Source organism: Protopterus annectens, chromosome 1.part1 (genome assembly GCF_019279795.1).
Source record: "Protopterus annectens isolate FY-2018-M chromosome 1.part1, PAN1.0, whole genome shotgun sequence".
Classification (NCBI taxonomy): Eukaryota; Metazoa; Chordata; order Ceratodontiformes; family Protopteridae; genus Protopterus; species Protopterus annectens.
The window spans coordinates 1033322862-1033344308 of NC_056726.1; the positions used below are offsets into that span (position 1 = coordinate 1033322862).

The window sequence follows — 21447 nt, forward strand, 5'->3', positions numbered from 1 at the left end:
TCATTGTACATGCTGGTGTGAATGACCTGAGACGTACCTCCCCGGACTACATGAAAAGAGACATAGAGGAGCTCTCTGATCATGTAGCCCAGACTGGTATGACCCTGACCTTGAGCAGCATCTTACCCTCACCTAGAATGATGCCACAGTACAAAGACAAAATGATCGATTTTAACAATTGGCTAAAATTTTGGTGTCATTCAAAGGGGATCCAGTGTCTGTCAGCCTGGAATGACATGCTCGACAAGCCACGTTGCTTCGCTAGGGACAGCTTGCATCTGTCACCATTGGGCTTTCGGATATTGGCAAAGGCTCTTGCCACCCCCATAGTGCCTTTTTTAGGCAAGGCTCAAAAGTCAAACCCACCCCATAGACAGCACAAGGAACAAGAAACTAAGGGTAATGCTGCTAAACGCCAGAAGTCTTAACCTCAAGATGCATGCACTCGAAGCTCTCCTCAGTATGGAGAACATCGATATCTGTGCAGTGACAGAAACCTGGTTCAAGGCTCCAGAGAGCACCCCAGCACTACCAGGCTATACATCATATCATGCTTTTCGGCCCCAAAACCCGGACCGAACCACAAAAGGAGGGGAGTTTCCATATTTATCAAGGATATCCACACCTCCAGGTTAGTGGCATTGCAAGTATCGGAGACCATCCATGTGCAACTAACAGTGGGCAAGACTGCTTTTCAGTTTATAGCATCCTACAGACCACCCTCTCAAAGTCAGGAATCCCACTCGGCTTTCCTGAAAACATTGGAGAACATGAAGATCTCCGAACACCATTATATTGGGTGACTTCAACTACCCAACCATTGACTGGGAGCACTACTCAAGCCCCAGCACCTTAGCCCAAAGGTTCCTGGAAATTATAAACTCAAATGCTATGGAACAAATAGTCACCACTCCCACAAGAGGGGACAACATACTAGACCTGATCATTACCAACATGGGGACTCTATGCTCCACACCAGAAGTATATCCCTCATTGGTAAGATCAGACCATAAATTAATTTCACTGGATGTCCACATCCCGACCCCACCCCCAGCCCAGAAAACCACAGTGAAAAACTTCTCAAAAGTGAACTTCTCACTTCTCAAAACCAAAGTGGAATCCTTCAAGGTCCCAGGGCCAGTGGAAACTACAGCCCAAACTGCAGAATCCTATATAAACGCATTCTACGGATATCTCCAGGAATGCATGGATCATGCTATCCCAAACAAAACCAAGACCCAATCATCCAAAGGCAGGCATCCAGTCTGGTGGACCCCTGCCATAAATAACCTGTACAACAGAAGGAGGAAGCTACTACATGATAGAGCAAAATCCCTAATAGGGAAGGCATCTCTGATCAGTACTAGCAAAAAATTACGATCCCTCATAAAATCCTCCAAGGCCAGCTTCGAGAGAAAAATTGCACAGGACACCAAAGACAATCATAAGGCTTTTTCAGTTATGTTAGAAACCTGGGATGCAACTCCCAGACTTGTTCTGAGTTGATTCTAAACTACAAAAAATACACTGAAACCACAGACATCGCCAATATCCTGGCAGACAGGTTCAGTGCAAACTTCTCCACCCCTTCCCCCCCCAAAAGAGCAAGTATCTATCCCGGCAGAGGGCTGCCTCCCAAACATCTCTGATGCTCAGGTGAAGGCTGCCCTCTCCAAAGCAAAAAACACTGCTTCCATGGGACCAGATGGCGTCCCAAGTTGCGTCCTACATGAACTCCAAGAGGAACTAATCCCTCAAATAAAACAGCTATACAATCTCAGCCTCACTACAGGATATGTGCCCACAGAATGGCGTACAGCAACAGTGGTCCCACTCCACAAAGATGGAGCCTCTACGGACCCTGGAAACTATCGCCCCATAAGCCTGACTAGCTTAGTCTGCAAGGCTATGGAGAGGATCATCATGGAGCTCATAAACAAAGATATTGGGGACCTACAGACACTAGATCCTACCCAGTTCGGCTTTGTCAAGGGCAGATCCTGCCTTTTGAGCCTGGTTGACTTCTTCAAAACAGTCACCAAAGCCATAGATGAAGGAAAAGTAGTCCACACAGCCTATCTGGACCTTGCAAAGGCATTTGACACAATACCCCACTCGGGCATCATAGATAAGCTATCCAGCTTAAATATAAACCCCTATGTCACAAGATAGGTCACAAACTGGCTCAAAGACAGAACCCACAGAGTGAGAGTTGCTGGAGCCATGTCAGACTCAAAACCGGTCACAAGTGGCATCCCACAGGGTTCTGTCCTGGGACCACTCTTGTTCGGTATATACTGTTCCGAGGTACAGGAAAATGTGGGAGGACTATGGCTCACCAAGTTTGCAGATGACTGCAAACTGGGCGCCATAATCAACTCTCCAGCTGACAAAACATCCTTCAAAAAGGTCTCACAGAGACAGATAACTGGTGCCAGCGCCATGGTTTAAAGCTAAATGCCAAAAAATGCATAGTCATACCCTTTGCAAAAACAATGTGCCCACAAATTACCACATAGGCGGAAACCCATTAAGTACAGAGAAAGTTATTAGGGACCTGGGGACCCAAGTTGATAGCAATCTCTCCTTTGAAAACCACATTGCCAAAGTGGTTAGAAAGACCTTCTACATAGCCCACCTCATCACGAAGGGTTTCACATCTAGATCAAGAGAGGTAATCGTGCCCCTTTATTCATCCCTCATCAGGCCCATCATAGAATACAATGCCCCTTTTGGGATGTACCTTACCCGACACCTGCAGCAATTAGAAAGACCCCAAAAGTATCTCACCAAGAGGATCAAGGGTCTCAAACAGATGACATATGTTGCTCGGTTAAAAAAACTCCAGCTCTGCTCAGCTGCATACCGCCTACTTCGAGGCGATCTATGCCTGACATACAAAGAATCAGGATTCAGTCAAATCCAGAATTAATGGACATGCTCCACCTCACTAAATCTAAATCCCTTAGAGCCACACGCTCGAGGGACTTGAACCTCAGCACAGAAATAAATAGAACTTGCTGGAGGGACAGGTTCATAACCCAGAGGCTCCCTTCGCTCTGGAATAGAATTCCAGTTCATGTGAGGCAGAGTACCTCACTGAATCTCTTCAAGAAGAATCTCGATAGGTGGCTGGGGGATCATAGGTTTGTCCCAGGGATTACTCCCGTGTCACTATTAGACAGAGGCACAGTAAACTAAACCTTAAAAAGGGCACAGTATACTAAAATCAAGGGGTGGTGTAAGCCATACAGAATCGGGCTAGGCTTATAATTGCCCCAGGGCAGATAGCCTAGTATGAACCTATGAACCTATGAACCTATAAACCACTGGGTGCTCTTCTCCCTCTGAAGAAATCTGGCTAAGTACAGCCCACCCCATAGTTTGAAGCATCCTCCTGCACAACAAATTCTTTGCTGTATTCTGGACTGGCTAACACAGGAGGTCCTCCCAGATCTTCTTTAAGCTTCTGGAATACTTTCTCACATGCTGGGGTCCACACTACCTTATCTGGCCAGTTCTTCCTTGTCAGGTCTGTGAGGGGAACAGCTATGGTACTATAACTGGGGACAAACTTTCTGTAGTACCCTGCTGTCCCTAGGAATGCCATCACCTGTTTTTTGGTAACAGGTGCAGGCCATGCCTGAACAGCTTCCACTTTGGCAGGTTCTGGCCTTATCTTGCCATTCCCCACTCTTTGTCCGAGGTAGGAAACCTCTGCCATTCCCAATTGACATTTGCTCGGCTTAATGGTCAACCCTGCCCTCTGTAGTCTGCCCAGCACCCTGACATGTTGAAGGTGCCCTTGCCAGGAATGGCTGTAGAAGGCAATATCATCTATGTAAGCCAGGGCAAACCTTCCTGCTCCTGCTTGGATATGATCGAACAGTCTCTGGAAAGTCACTGGGTCATTCTTCATCCCAAAGGGCATCTTTTTGAACTTATAGAAGCCGAAAGGAATCAGGAAGGCTGACTTCACTCTAGCACTGGGAGTCAAGGGCACCTGCCAGTAACCCTTGGTAACATCAATGGTTGTAAGATACTTAGCCCCACCCAGCTGCTCTAGGGCCTCATCTGTCCTAGGCATGGGGTAAGCATCTGATTCTGTGTGACTATTTAATTTCATGTAATCCACACAGAACCTGGTGCTGCCATCCTTCTTTGGCACCAGCACCACTGGGGAGGCCCAGGGATTGTTGAACTCTTGAATGACCCCTAGTTCCAACATCTCCTGTATATACTCCTTCAGAGTCTGTTTGACTCTCTCAGGAACCCTATAAGGGGCCTGCTTAATAGGCCTTTGGGGTCCTGTATCCAGCTGGTGCTGCACCAGGTGGGTACACCCTGGTTTCACAGTGAACATCTCCCCAAACTCTTGCAACACTGCTCGGATTTCTCGAAGCTGGGTAGGAGATAGTTGCTGGGACATTGCTACCCCTTCCACTGAGGTGTCTTCCTGAGCCTCACTTAAGAGAATGGTCACCACATCTCCCTCACACTCCTCCTGCAATCTACTGCTATTGCTCAGCACAAGGGCCTTACTATCATGGTAAGGTTTCATCATATTAACATGGTGCAATTTGTGCCCCTGCCTTCTGCCTAGCAGTTCCACCATGTAGTTAATATCACTTACCTTTCCTACCAGCTTGTGGGGTCCCTCCCAAGCTGCTTGCAGCTTGTTGTGTCTGACAGGAATGAGAACCATTACCTGCTGCCCCAGAGCATACTCTCTATCTCAAGCATTCCTGTCATTCCACACCTTTTTCTGTTGATGGGCTTCTGCCAGGTTCTCCTGGGCCAAGCCCATGATTTCCCTGAGCCTTGTCCTGAGGTTTAGGATATGGGCCACAACAGACTCCTTGTGAGACTCACACTCACCTTCCCACTCATCTTGAATTAAATCTAGAGGTCCCCTCACCCTATTCCATACAGCAACTCAATGGGTGAAAAACCTGTGTTTTCCTGGGGAACCTGTATGTAAGCAAACAACAGATGGGGCAAATATTTGTCTCACTCCCTCTTAAACTGATCTGCAAATGCCTGTAGCATGGACTTGATTGTAGAGTTTAACCTCTCAACAAGACCATTAGTCTGGAGATGGTAGGGGGTGGTCTTTATGTGCTTCACACCATAGGACTTCCACAAATAAACCAGCAGGTCTGACATGAAATTGGCACCTCTGTTAGTCAGTATTTCTTTTGCGAAACCTACCCTGCTGAAAATCTCTAACAAAGCATTTCGCACCTTCTCTGCCTCAATGGAGGACAAAGCCACTGCCTCGGGGTATCGTGTAGCACAATTCACTACCACTAGGATATACTTTTTCCCTGTGGAACTTGGGGTACTCAGAGAACCCATAATATCCATAGCTACCCTCTGAAATGGCTCCTTAGTCACAGGCAAAGGAATCAAAGGAGCTTTCACTTTGTCTCCTGCTTTGCCTACCTTTTGGCACTGCTCACAGGTCCTGCAGTACCCTGTTACATCTCTGGAAATTCCAGGCCAATAGAAGTTCTGCATAATATGCCTCTTTGTACGTTTTATGCCCATATGACCTGCAAAGGGAATATCATGGGCTATGGCTAGAAGCACCAGGCAGTAGGCTGTAGGCACTACCAACTTCTGTACTATCTCACCTTCTAGCCCTCCCTCAGGGGTCCAATCTCTGTACAGTAACCCTTTGTCCCAGTATACAGATTCCCCTTTTCCTTGAGAATCAGGTGCCTCCCTAGCTACCTGCCTCAGGCCTTGCAATATAGGGTCTGAGAGCTGAGCCTGTCTCAACTCTCTCTTTGTAACCCTTCCCAGATCCCCTTCCACAGGAAGTCTGGCACACTCTGACTGTGGTGCCTCACTGTCAGCCTGGGTACTACTACTACTCACATCTACCTTTGTAGTCACTCTATCCAAGGGACCATCAGTTCCCACAAGCAGCTGTAGCTTACATTCAGTCTCACTGCTCCTGAGTATCTCCCTTCCTGAAGTAACCACCTCACCAATCCTGGCTGCAAGTATGCAGTCTGTCTGGGTCTCCCCCAGGCTACCAGACCCACATGCTTGTCTCCTAGCATTACTGCGTGTAACTGCATAAGCACTTGGTACTGCGGCATCCAAATCCTTCCCTGTCAGGACATCTGCAAGCTGGTAGTTCCATACTCTTGTTGTCTCAAGACAACTTACTATTGGCATTTTGTCTTTCCCACTTACTGGCTCTCTCACATTTTATTCCCCCACCTTGCCTCTGTGGACATCTGTATGCCACATTTCCCCACTGGTTGCATTCAAAACATTAAACCCTAGCTCCTGGGCGTGTACCTTGACTAGTGGCTTCCCCTGCTACTGGCAGATTCTGTTGGGGCAGTCTGTGCTGCCCACCATGGGTTCTTTTAGTCCCATGAGCAGTACTGGGGGGTCCATTTCCTGTGCAGGATTGCACTACTTGGTAGGTATAGGTCTCCCTTCATCCCCAACTCCTCTGAAGTAGCACACTGTCTATCAGCTAACCAGGTCCTCATGTGCTCAGGCAAAGTGCTAAGGGCTTGTTCCCCCACTAAAAGGTCTGTCAGCCCTTCAAAAGTGGTGATCTGACATCCACTCACCCAGCTATGAAATTAAGTGCTCAGTTAAGCAACATATTCACACACTTTTTCATCTGCCTTGTGTCTATGCTCACGAAACTTTTTCCTATACATTTCAGGTGTTAGCTTAAAACATTCTAAAAGACATTTTTTACAGCAGTATAATCAAAACAGATAGGGTCAGACATTTTTGATACAGCAGTTACAGCTTTCCCATGGAGTAAGGGGGGTCAGTAACCGTACCCAAAGCCTATGGTCAATACTATACTGTTTGCATACCCTTTCAAACATATGAATGAAACTATCAAATGTATCCCCCCCTTTAAATTTTGGAAAAAATTTACTGACCTGTTGTGCTTCTGGGGTCCAGTTACTCCCTTCCCCATTACTTCCATGACTCTGGCGAAGATTCAGCATTTCCCTCTCATGCCTCCTCTGACGCTCCTTTTCCTCGGCCTCTATCTCCAAATGTCTGGCCTCCAACTCAAGTCTCTTTAACTCCAGCTGAATTTTTGAGTCCACTGCAGAAAGGTTGATCTGTCCATTCTCTGAGGATATTGTATCTGTACTGCCAGTCTGACTGTCCTCCGCAAAAAGGTTGAGCTGTCCATTCTCCAAGGATATTGGATCTCCACTGTCAGTCTGATTGTCTTCTTGGATGCTGTTTTCTGATGCAGCTGTAACCAAGGCTGCAATCAGGTCTGCCTTAGTCAGGTTTCCATGCACCAGTCCCCTAACCTGGCACAGCTCCCACCAGCTGGCTCCTTGTCAGCTTTCCATACTCCTCTGCTGACATCCTGCCTTCTCCCCCTGACTAAGTTAACAAAAGAAATAAAAAATTGTGATCTGAACTCTGAATACTCACTGCTGATTTAGAGTACAAATAACCTTCAGAGATCACGGTACACAAGCTACAGGAATTCCCTCTACCCACACCACTACAAGCCAATTAGTATTTACCAACCAATTAATATGTGGTGTGGATATCCTACCTCTACAATTAGAATGCAATGTGGAGATTCCACCACAGCCTACCAATTAATATGTGATGCCCATGCCCTGGCCCAGCAATCAAGAAGCCTCAATCCTCACCATTAACACCAGTGAGGGGCATCTCATATAAGAGAAAGGATAACAAATACACACAGTAAAGTACAATTTCCCTTAAGAGCACACATATATCACAGTCAGTCTGGGGTTGGTTGCTCCCTTGCTTAGTCTCCAATAAGACCCCCCACTGGCACAGGTACAGGGTCATGATCTCAGCCTAGCTGGGCAAGCTAAAACCTCCAGTAACCTCTCTGTCCAACCAGTGCTTTGTGTCCCTGCCCAAGTAGCTGACACACACTTTGAGATAAGAGTTCATACAACCACACAGACTCCCCTAGGAAAGGCTGGCACAGGTTCTCCAGCTGTGCCCCTATTACCCAGACTATACGGTAGTACTGCCTGCCACCACCCATTTAATATTTACCAGCTACTCAATGGCCCTTAAAAGGGTGTCCAATTATTACTGTGCAATATTATTATCCAATTGATAAGTGTGACTAAGCAATCAAGGCTTATTGGAGAGGCTTGATAACAGGATCACTATAAGCATGCAATGCACTCTAGAGCTTAAATTATCTCTACATAAAACAGCCACAGTGGAAAGGGTTTAAAATATTTAATAACAAATAATGATAACACAAGACAACACTACTGCAACACAGTGCTAGTCAAGAGTTCAGAGATCACAGAGAAATACTTAAAACAATACAGTAGGAAAGTTATGATATGAATACAGAAAAACACTTAGTCTAATCTTTCTAATTTCTAGCTACTTTTAGGAGAAGACACAGTTCTAACATACTACTTACATAAAAAGAGCATAAGGCAGTGCTGAGTTGGATGTTCAAGACAAAAATGCTTAATGCCTTCTGGTTCTGTCTGTTTAAATTGACATCTTCAGTCCTATTTACATTACATCAGTCTTTACACATTTTTGGGTTCCCAGGCTGCACATTACATCATTTTCCCACCTTCCTGGGGTTTCCCAGGCTAACAGATACTATATTTTTCTGTTATCTTGCAGCTGTAGGAAGCTACAGCAATAAAATACATTCTTTTGCACCTGCTTGTTTTATTGTGCAGCTGGTCAAGAAGCAAAGCAATAAAAATACATTTGCATGTTTAAATCTAGCAATTTAATCTTATTTAAAACAATAGAAAGAATGTCTTCATCTAGACAGACTGGAGTCGACTTTAGATCAAAGGGTCACAACATGTTTTTACTTTAACCAGAAGAGTGTACTGTTGTCACATGTAACACTATTTCTTTACATTTAATACAACAAGCCTGTAGTTCAACATTTATACTTACATATGACCGAATTATTTACCAAATTCTATTTGGCTAGGCTGGCAGCCTTCACCCATCTCTACACAATCGTCACAGAGTGTGTTACAGTTTCTGTCATATACCCCCTGCATTTCATTCCATTCATAGATCCTCTTTTCAGTGTCCGCGGACCCTAAAAAGTTTGTAAGCACCAATGTGCTTACAGGAAGCATGTCACTGCCCCTTTTCAAGTCAACTACTTCTTCTGCCTACACCACCGCATTATAGCCCCTACACTATTAGGTACCAGTGGACACGGTGTCCCATTTTGCTATTCAATAAACTTAGCTCATTTACATACACCTACTTGCTTATACCCTAGTTACACCACTACACCAGAGCCTATGCCCTTAGCAACCACTGTTACTTACCATGGTTATGGGTTTGCATCCTGGCCAGTATCATGGTAAAATTAAAAGTGTCACATTTATAGCATTTTTACTTTTTTAAAATTTTTTCCATGATCCCTGTTTGAGTGCTGCTGTGCTCTGCTTAAATGGACCGTATTTGGCAAAAAAAAAAAATGTCTGCTTTTGAAATATTTTTCATGCCAGTGGCCATAGTTGTGGACATTGGCATGTCTAATGTAAATAATAAATGCTTTACTTGGAGTTGTCATGGCCCTGTTTTTAATTTTGCACACTTGTACACGGTTAGTAACCACGTACATTTCTAATGTAAACATGGCTCCTACACAGATGCCTGTCGGCTTGCTGGATTGAAAATTCACCTCATTTGCATGGGTTTACCAGAAAATAAGGTGATTTGCATTATTCCATTGCCTCCATGTCTGAATAGTGCTGGGAGGCTCATTCATGCCCGCAGCCTTGTTTCCTGGATTGCACAGACTCCGGTCGCCATGTTTGAGGATAAGCCATTTCACTATGCTTACACAGGGATTAGCTCCATGTAAGCTTTATTGAATTACCCCTGAAGGTTAGATTGGAGGTGTGCGAGAACAGGAGCGGCAGAGAGTAGGGTGGAGAATAGGAAAGCTTGAGCAAGGGAGAGCCTAGAATAATTTGTGATGACTTTTTTATGCCTGTATAGCAGGCCTAACTTTTGATGAGTCTTTTTAATGCACTGTTGAGTATAGAGATTGAACTTTAGCTGGTCATCAATAATAACTCCTAGAAGTTTTGTGTGAGGTTCAACAGAGATGATAGTGTTGTTTAGGAAGGAGACAATAAAGGTAGCTTTATGATGTTGGAGAGGTTTAGGGAGAAATAAGAGAAGTTTAGTTTTCTTAGGGTTAAGTAGACGTTGGTTGGAAGTTTGCCATTTGTTGATGGTGTGTAGAGATTCTTGGGTGAGGGTGCAAAGATGGGAGATATTGTCAGACCAGAAGATGATTGTGGAATCATCAGCATATTGTATAACTGAAGAGAGTGGAGAGGAAGAGTGGAGATTATTAATAAAGATATTGAATAACAGGGGTCCAAGGATGGAGCCTTGGGGTACCCCTATTTGTACATGTAAGAAGGGAGAGAAGCTAGATTGCCATTTAACAGACTGGAATCTATTGGAGAGATAGCTGGAGAACCAAGAAAGTACAGAGTTAGTGACATTAAAGGTGATTAGTCCGGATAGAAGTAGAGTATGGGAAACAGTGTCAAAGGCTTTGGAGAGGTCAAGGAACAGACAGGAGACTAACATTGTTGTCACAAGAGTTTGCAATAGAGTTAGTGAAGGATGTCAGTGCACTGTGTTTTTTTGGTGAAAATCATGCTGTGTAGGGGTAAGGAGATTTTCAAGCAGAAGGTGATCAAGGAGTTATTTATGAATGCATTTTTGAGAATTTTTGACAGGGAAAATAGAATGACAATTGGTCTGAAACTTGAGGGGTTAGTTTTGATACCACCTTTGTGTAGGGACATGACATAAAATTTCTTCCAGATGTCAGGTACAATGTTTTCCTTGATGGATCCATTTACTAATAAGGAGATGGGATAAGTGATATAATTGAGGAGGAAGGTTGTCAACTGATGGAGAACATGTTTTAAGTTTGCAAATAAGTGATTTGACATAGGTTGTAGAGATGGGTTTAAAAGTGAACCAGGTTGTTTGAGTAGCTGGAGAGGGGAAGGTTATAGTCTCATTTTTGGTTAGATTACAGATAGAGTCAATGAAGAAGAAATTTAGAAAGGTAGCAGTATTTGGGCATGTGTTGGGTGATGAGGGGCATCAAAGATGTAGGAGCTTATTAACCAATTGCCAGAAATGTTGGAGGTTGGAGTGGGGACAGCTTAGTGGTTTTTGAAAAAAAAGTTTTGTTTGTTAAGGGTGACCTATTTTTGGTTACATCATGGAGCCCTCTAGGTTTGAAGATCAGTGGAAGATCTGGACTTTTTCCATTTTTCCTCACATAATCTCTCTTGCTCATAATGGTTCAGGTGGCTTTTATTAACCAGGGAGTGAAATGACTTTTGATTCTTATTTTTCTGATGGGGCCAGGGAGTTAAGTGTGTCTTGAAAGATTGTGGTAAATGTCACAACAGCACCCTTGAGGCAGAGGTTATATCATTAATTATTCTTGACAGCCCTTCCCCTTTATACTGTATATGCTGTCTTCCATAATATTTCCCATTTTAGATTCAAACCTCTTTTGTATTATATTCAACATCTTATAATCATTATTAGTCTATACTATTGGTCTCCAGTTCCTTCTTCCATATGAATTTAAGTATTCCATTATGCAATTCTTTATACATAAAACCTTCATTTAACCATTCATTCCAAATTATTTATTTATTTATTTTTTTTGCCAATCCTTTAAATTTTTATATATTTCATATCCATCTGGGTCTGCAGCTGAATCCATATTTACTTGTCCTAAAACTTTATCTCGCTAATTTAAAGAAATTGCCTGGGATTCATGAAACAAAATTCAATGTGCAGGAACAGTGCAGCTGCTCCTGCATGGAATATGGCCATCGAGCGATCCAGGAAACATCTGATCTGAAGTGCATGAGCCTGCCGACAGTGTTCCTGCACAGAAAGCCATGCAGAATGCTAATTACCTCATTTGCTGCTGAAAACCATGTAAATGATGTGAATTAGCATTTCTGGAAGCAGGCAGGCATCCATGCAAGAACAGTGCTAGTTGTAGAAATGTGTTCAGTTACTAACCAAACACATTTCTGCAAATAACAAAACAGAGGCATGACATCTCAAATAAAAGCATGTATTATAAACTTTAGGCATGCCAATGGCCAAATATATGGCCATTGGCATGGAAAAGTGTTTAATTTAATTAAAAAAAAAATCAAAGTTTTTTTTTTGGCCGATCTCAGCCATTTAAGTATAGGGCAATGGCATGCAAACGGGATTGTGCCAAAAAAAATAGTATATTAAAACTCAATTTTAGGGGAAATCTGCATTTTGCCATTATAGTCAATGGCATGCAGAATCAAAACATTACCAGGGAACACTGGTTGTCAAGGGAAAAGGCTCCATGTCAGAGCAGTAACTATGGACTAAGGCAGTGGGGTATGAAAATGAGGGGAAATTTACTGAATCACAAAATATTCTAAGTCCACACACTGCACCTAACCGTGTAGGTGCTAGATCATGATAGCATAGGCTGGAGTTGCAGCTAACATGAAAAGGGGGTGTGTTGTGCTTGCTGTAAGCACATTGGTGCTCCATGTCCCATGTTTGCACTTAGCTAAGCACAGCTAAGCAAGGTGGTGCATCTCAGGCTGCATAGCTTTGTGTACATTGCCTAAATGGATGTGCACTGCTCGTACCGGGTCTTAAACAAAAAATAAAAAGAAAGAAAGAAAACAGAAAATGGCAGCACTGCATACATGTAAGCAAGGGTGTATGTCTGACGCTGTATGCCCTTGTTTACCTTGTCTAAATATAGGTGTGTGCGGCATGTACCGGGACTTAAACAAAAAAAAAAAAAGACAGGAAATGGCAACACTGTTGACATTTAGGCACTATGTTTGCATGGCGCACCTTGGGCCTAAAAACAGGAGGAAATGCCAAGTGGAACAAAAAAGGAAATAGCAGAATACAACCAGTTAAATGCAAGTAAAATAGCTGACAGGTGGAATGTATCATACTCAGCCAATCTACAGCAGACCACTATAAATTGTGCAAACACCTTTCAATCTGTTTTTTCCCACAAACTCTGCACCATAGGTGTACACATACGGGGACATTTTAACTGACAAAGCTAACAAAAAATGTTAGGAGCTACTGTTGCATTGATCTATCAGTATGTGCTAGAGGCTGAGGCTGGTGAAGAGGATAATGCTGACAACCACCTCAGACCAAGGAGGAAGAGAAGAGTGTTCAGACCCAAGGTTACCTATCTGAGGCTACATGATCTGGATATAGTAGAGCACTACAGGGTAGACAGAGACATCCTGCAGCAAATCATCGAGCTGTGCTGGCCTCAACTCAGACCTAGAACCAATAGATGGCAATCCATCCCAGTGGATACCAAGGTATGTGTAGCTTTAAGAATATTAGCTACGGGTACTTTCCAAAGACCTACTGAGGACATCATTGGCATCTCACAGGCATCTGCATCCAGGGTACTCCACCAGTTCCTGGATGACATACTACCACATGCCGGTGAGCACATTTATTTCCCCAACACCCATGAGGAGAGGGCCAGCAATATGCATCCCTTCCACCACTTAGCAGAATACCCAGAGGTATTGGGTGCCATAGACTGCATGCACATCCACATCAAAGCACCACCCAGTGAACAGGGTAGGGTCTACATAAATTGCAAGTGCTTCCCCTCCATCAACTGCCAGGTCATGTGCAATAACCAGGGCATAATTATGAATGTGTGTGCTGGCAGCCCTGGAAGCTATCACGACTCCCACATCTGACATTCATCACAGCTGTACCAGGCATTTGCCAGTGGGGACATCCCATATGGCCATCTGGTGGGCAATGCTGACTACGCACTGGAGCCATGGCTGATGACACCCATCAGAAATGCACACACACCCAAACAAGAACACCATAATGAGGCACATGTGCAAACTAGGATAATTATAGAGCATGTGTTTGGGATGCTCAAGTCATGGTTCCACTGCCTTGACATATCCGGTGGAGCCTTGCAGTACTCTCCAGCCACATGTGCACACATGTTCATAGTATGTGCCATGCTACATAATATGATTCTGTGGAAACAGCTGCAGCAGGAACAAAATGGGAAAGGGCCACCCCCCCCCCCACCATTGCCAAGGTCTCCACAGGCACAGAGGGACTCGGAGGAGGAACATCCTTATCCTGCCCCTGTAGGCAGACAGAGGCATGCCCAGTATGCCCTAGCCTTGGCAAAGAGGCAACACATAACACATACACTGACACTGTAGGGACCGAGTGACTGATATATCTCTCTGACTCGCACACACAGTAAAATGGATGCAAAACATCACACCAGCTATACCTTACCATGTATAGGCAGTGTACTGCATGCATCAGACATAGTCAGCCCTCAAGCACTGTCCTCACAACTGCTTCAGGCACAAGGTAAGTGAGCCTTCTTAACAATAACTGAATGGAGTAGAATGTTCTGATAGCATATCTATGGTATTGATGCCAGCATACAAGGGAATGGGGTGGCTTACTGGGATAGCAGCAGACAACTGACAGCTGTGTGGGACAGCAGGATGTGTATGCCCAGTACTGGCTTACCCACACTATGCAGTACCACCCTAGATGACAAATACCACTGCAGTATATGTGGTGAGCCAAATAACTGGGGGGATCATAGGTCATATGCACAGATGTCAAAGTGGGGGTCCCATACTCACCCCCAGCCTCACCCAGCAGATCAGCTGTAGAAAGCCATACAGAAATTTCTGGCAAAGTCCCCCACATGGTGACATCCATGAAATTCCCACCTACAGACTTACACAGTGATATCACAGCAGGTCTGGCAGTGGCAGTATGGCTCTGAAAGGTAAGAAGTTGGAAACTAACAATGTTTATGCCAGAACAATCTGACCTGTGGTCAATACCTGTGGTCTCAAAGACAGGGCACACCACTAAGCTAAATTTGACCAAAATATTAAGCAAATTTCAGCAGTCTGTGAAAATGTGTATTATGTACAGATGTGTCACCCTCTCCCCACCCATAGTCCCATGGAAATGCAGTAACATGTCCCTAGCATCCAGCTGTCACCCAGAGTGAAGGCTCAACATGAACAGAAAGCAATTGTCAGTTACACCCAGTCAACTTACTGGTGCCATCCCAAAGGTGTCCACTGCCTGGCAGCCTGGGAACATATGATCATCAGAATGCACTGCCTTGCAACAGATGGCCTACATCTGTCACACCTGGCCTACAGGCTTCTGGCAAAGTTCCATGCCCCACCCACAGTGCCCTTATAGGGAGTGTCATGGGGTATATAACACCACAATAATACAGTCAACAAAATGCAAAGAAAGGCCATGCTGATAACATTTAGGAGCAAACCTGCCAGCCTCAGAGAGCCAGAAATCTGGACAAAGCCATGAATAATCGGGTGATAAAGATCCAAAGAGAAGGACAACTTTGAAATACTGTTCTAATAATGTTAGAAAGTTGATGGAATGATTGTATCAGCAAGGAATGTCTGAATGGTATGAAGTCTGAAACTGCAATGTTAACTGTCAACAGTATCTGACTTCAACCCTGAGGGATTTGAAAAACAGTGTGTGTGTGTGTGGGTGTGTGGGTGTATGTGTGTGTGTGTGTGTGTGTGTGTGTGTGTGTGTGTGTGTGTGTGTGTGTGTGTGTGTGTGTGTGTGTGTGTGTGTTTATAAATTTAAGATTTTGGGTCCATTCAAACCCAGTAGACTTCCCATTGCCCTACTTTAGCAGTCCTGCAGATATCAGTCACCTTAGAAGTCTCTTTCATCAGGCCTCAGCCCTATAAGTTCTGTGATGTGTGTGATAACAGCATAACACTATAGTTATACGTAACTAGTTAGGTAGGAGTTCTAATCCCAGTTCTGGCAAATGTGTGTGTGTATATGTGTAGTTTAAAGTATTTTGTGGCCTCTCTCACCCAGTACGTCACCCATTGCCATACTTTTCAAGGGCTGCTGATATTCCTCACCTTAGAAGTACCTTTGGAGAACCTTCACCTTACAGGCTCTGTGGCATGCGCGATAAATGCATAACACTGTAATAGCAATAAATAGATAGGTGGGGGTTCTAATCTCAGTCCTGGTAAGTTTTTGTGTGTGCAAGAACAGTATCCTATCTATGCAGGGGTTGTGTTTGTGTGAAAACAATATCCATTGGGGGCAGGTTTTGCAACGTTTTGCTGTTGCCCACCCAGTATATGTCCCAGTGTCCACATTACAAGGCCCACAGTTGTCATCCACTGTAGATGGACCTGTAGACACATTGCATCCCTATAAGCATTGCACCATGTGCAGTAACTAGTGTGTAAACATGTGGATGAAAGTAGCTGGTGGCCCGTCTCACCCAGTACAACTACCACTGCCATATCTTACAAGTGTTGCAGATGTTCTTCACTATATAGGTACCTTGGGACACTCTCCAACCTATAAGCTCTGTGGTGTGTGCGGTAACTGCATAACACTATAATACCAATAGCTACACAGCTAGGGCCTCTAATATGAGTCCTGGCAAGTGTGTGTGTGTGTGTGTGTGTGTGTGTGTGTGTGTGTGTGTGTGTGTGTGTGTGTGTGTGTGTGTGTGTGTGTGTGTGTGTATGTGTGTGAGAACGACATCCATTGGATGGGCATGGTTTCATATTTTATGCCATGGAACTCATAGTACACATTTCTAGGTCTATTTTATGAACAAAACTGGATACGCTCCAAACCAATGGGTTGTTCTGTAGTACAAAGTCACTAAATCCGTAAATCCAAAATACATAAACTTTTATTAAGCACAATGTACAGGCTTTTCAGTATCACACCAACTTCTTCAGAAATGGAACACAGCGTCACTCACAAATAACTGCCTAAAATACAAAATTTAAACAAGTCACATGGTCTCTGTATTCTACAGGACTGCATATCACCACTCCAACAAGTGCTGAATACAATAATTTTATAAAAGACAGTATTAAGAATTAACTGCATCTGGCAACTTAGATATTGTTTTAAAAATTAATATTAAATTATTAAATTTAGTTCGTTCTTCATTTATCATGAACGCCTTGTTTTTTCTAGGATCGACTGATTCTGTCGAAGTGACATTTACCTGCATGTAGTATGTTTATATTAGTGTACAGAAGCGATGTCCAATGTTAATATACTTTATATTAGTTTTATTGGTTTGCTTTTACTGTAAGGGGGCACCATTAATATGTATGTTTGCAATTTTTAAATCATTTTTTAATTGTTTTACTATTTTTTCAATTGCATAGTTTAGGGACAGTTCATACTAGGAGAGTAAAGAGTTCCATGATTTTTTCCATCAAATATTGGTGCTAAATGGGTTTGTTCAGCTGTTGTAAGTTCTAGATTTAGTTTGTTTACAACAGCACTTTATTTACAGGGGCATAATGTTGTGGTTCTGTATTTCTTATATATATTTTTAAAAACTTGTCTGTATTTTTTATTAACATACCTAAACAGTGTGAGGCTTCATTCTTATAGTATGTAGGGACGTTTTAAATTTAATAATTTAATATTAATTTTTAACACAATATCTAAGTTGCCAGATGCAGTTAATTCTTAATACTGCATTTATAAAATTATTGTATTCAGCACTTGTCGGAGTGGTGATATGCAGTCCTGTAGAATACAGAGACCATGTGACCTGTTTAAAATTTGTATTTTTAGGCAGTTATTTGTGAGTGACACTGTGTTCCGTTTCTGAAGAAGTTGGTGTGATATTGACGAAAAGCCTGCACGTTGTGCTTAATAAAAGTTTATGTGTTTTGGATTTACAGATTTAGTGATTTTGTACTACAGAACAACCCGTTGGTTTGGAGCGTATCCAGTTTTGTTTTTACACAGTTACTTTTTGTCGATTTTGGTCTATTTTATGAAGTTCACTGTTCACATCAACCATAGTGGTATCTATAGACACACTTCAGCTCTTTAAGCACCGTGCAACAGTATGGAAAAGCATGGTATGAATAACAAGGTTGGTTGGTTTGTTAATGTCAGCACTGGCAGGTGTGTGTGTGTACACGCACTCATTGTTGTGTATAGCAGTAGTTGTGAGTGTGTATACTTGTATGTGACACTATTGTGACTATTCTCACACCCAGTACACCCACCATTGCCATACCTCCCAAGGTCATGTTATGTTATTCCCCTTACAGGTACCTTGTAACACTCATCACATTAATAGTCCTATGCCAGCTGCAATAACTGCATAATAGTGTGGTACCACAACTTGTTGGATAAGGACTCCAAACACAGCACTGGCAACTGTGATCTTGTATGTACGTGTGTGTGTGTGTGTGTGTGTGTGTGTGTGTGTGTGTGTGTGTGTGTGTGTGTGTGTGTTTGTGTGTGTGTGTGTGTGTGTGTGTGTGTGAGTGTGTGTGTGTGTGTGTGTGTGTGTGTGGGAACAGTATTCCCTGTGTGTTTGGTTGATACAATATCCTCTGGAGTTGAGGGCATTAGCTATCTAAGGTGTGTTCCACCCACCACACTTACCATTGTCCACTCTACAAGAGCTGAAGTCAACCACCATAGACATAGATACAACCCCTCAGCCCTATACGCTGTAAGGGAAATGTGTGCAGATACAGCTGTACCTCAGCTATGACATGGTCAATATGTTACAACACTGCCATAGTCCTCATTGGTGATGTCTGCAGGGCCACATCCACCTGACACACAGACACCTGGAACACAAACAGAATACAGCATGTGAGAACACATTCACTTAGTGTTACTAACAGTAATAATGCATCATGGCTAAAAAGGTACACACGCACTCTGATGTGTACCCATTACAAATGACAGATGACAGCACCTTGCACAGCATTAAATAGCTACACTCTACTAAAGTCACCCTGTGCATCAGACCCCATATTAGCATGTCCCTGAATCAATGGTATGGATGGCAGGGATGTGGCACAGGTATCATCATATGCACAGAGTGTTGTGTGGGTTTGCCAGAAGCCTAGGCTGGGCCATACGGTTGACATCATGTATATGTGTGTTTGGGGGGTGTGTTCATTAAATGGGCTGTGCAGGAGTGGTGTGTGTGTGTGTGTGTGTGTGTGTGTGTGTGTGTGTGTGTGTGTGTGTGTGTGTGTGTGTGTGTGTGTGGAGGTGACTTGTGTGATAGTGATGTGTGTGCGTTTGTATGCACACAGTCATGCCATGTGGGCACCCTACACAGGGGTATTTTGGACAGCTGTGTGCCGTACATGGCAGGGTGTATAGTTCACTGTCTCCAGCCACAGATATGTCAACTGGGCCTGCCAGGGATATCACCGGCACCACCAGGGCTGAGTTCAGATGCAGTACTACTCCCCAGTGGTGACTGCTACCTGCTACCTATTGGGACTGGCCAGGACCATGTTTCCATGGCATGCTGCATCATGGTGTGGACAGCTCACTCCCTTCAGTAGTGGTGGTACTGCCAGTATGGGAACGTGATGGTACATGGCCACATATACTCTCAGCTGATCGTGGTGCTGCCCTACGTCCATTTGGTTGCTGGCCATTGCCAGCCAAAAGCTCAGGCACAGATATTCTACGGTCGAGGAGTGCCAAGGTCTCCCCCCACCATCTATCCGTGACCTCAGTACGCTCATTGATGGCCATAGTGTGTTCACAAATATTGCCACAGACACCAGGGACATGCTCATCAATGACCCTGTGCAGATGTCTGGTGGTCCGTTCATTACATTCCTGTGCCTCCATGATGGCCCAAAACATGCATCAGGTGACTGCTGCTGTGCCACCTGTAACAGGAGCATAATGGGCTGCAATCCTGCTCTGAGCACCCCTGCCCATCTGCCTGTTTGGGGACCTCACCAGCACTCTTGATATGGCTAGTGCCTGCATCCTCACTTGCCATAGTCACCACTGTAGCCTGTTCCATGCCATCACCTGTCAACTGTCCATTATCTGTATCATCATGGTCAGAGTCTGCAGAGACACTGACATCAGAATCAGAGCAGAAGGGACCGTGGCCACCATGTCCACCTGTGAGGAAAAAACAAAATATGTAAATTACTACCTGCACTATATGATTTGCTGGTACGCACACACACACACACACACACACACACACACACACACACACACACACACACACACACACACACACACACACACACACAAACACACACACACACACACACACACACACACACACACACAGATGAGGTGCCTCAAAGGCATTACACAGACCTTACATTAGCTGACTGGGGACATTCACAACACACAGACAGACAATGACATGCACCCTCTGGACAGACCCTCAGCATCATGCAGTGCAGCCCTTTCCAATTACTGTTACTACTAATATACACCTCTGGGATATGTGAGTGGTGTTGGCAGGTGATGGCCCTTCATGCTGCACCCATGTAAATTATTGGCATTCACCTGTATAGCACTGTGGCAACTCCTACAAAACATACCTCCCAACCGTACAGGGTTTTGCTGAATGTCTAAATGTGTGGCTCATATTTGGTCTGCTCTTCATAACTCCTGTGTTTGTCTGATACATTACTGGGTTGACCTATGGATTGGTGCCACTAATTAATGTACTAATTTGAGGTGCAGACTGCATAACCTGCAGTACATGTATGTTAAAACAAAGTTGGTAAATCAAACAACATCCCAAGCTTACAGTGGCTATAGTAAGTGTACACGCACATGTTAACATGCCAGGTTTTTGTAATATACCACATGAGACCTCAGAAATCAAGTCATAACATTGCCATCATTTCATATGCCATATAACCTGTGCAATCCAACTGAAGAACATGAACATCAGTTACAAGTAATATTAAATTAATTAGGTACAATAGGCTGGTTGCATGAGTGTGCATACCTTGAAAGTAATACTTTGTTAAAGCACCTTTTGATTTAATAACAACATTCAGTCCTCTTGGGAAGGTGTCTGTCAGCATGTCACATCTTGATTTGCCAATGTTTGCACACTCTCCCTTGCAAAACACCTACAACTATGTTAGATTGCAAGGGCATCCCCTGTGAACTGCCCTCTTCAGGTCACCCTGCATATATCCTATTGGACTTAGGTGTGGGCTCTGGCTCGGCCAGTGCAGAATGTAGCATGTGTTCTGGTGAAGCCATCCTTTTGTTGATTGAGATGTATGGTTTGGCAAATTGTTGTGTGGAAAGGTAGAATTCCTCACCATCCACATCTATGTGGCAGACACCAGAAAGTACAGTTTTGTTCCTACCATAAATGTAGATGTTCGAGTGCTAATACAGCTGCAGTAATCACAGATGGGTTTTCTGCCATCAGGCGGTCCCTCGGTCGGCCGAATTCCAAAGTCATGGTCCGGCGTCGGTTGTCGTCGCTTCTCTTCTGACATCAGTGAGGCCAGA

General features: G+C 43.9%; 1 protein-coding gene across 1 annotated transcript in view; it reads left to right on the forward strand.

Annotated features, from left to right (window-relative positions):
* LOC122815301 (deleted in malignant brain tumors 1 protein-like) overlaps positions 1-21447 on the forward strand; it is a 1941982-nt gene that overhangs the window by 211100 nt on the left and 1709435 nt on the right. The window contains 1 exon segment of the mRNA XM_044087678.1: positions 4803-4823. Within this exon segment, the coding sequence (XP_043943613.1) occupies positions 4803-4823 (21 nt within the window).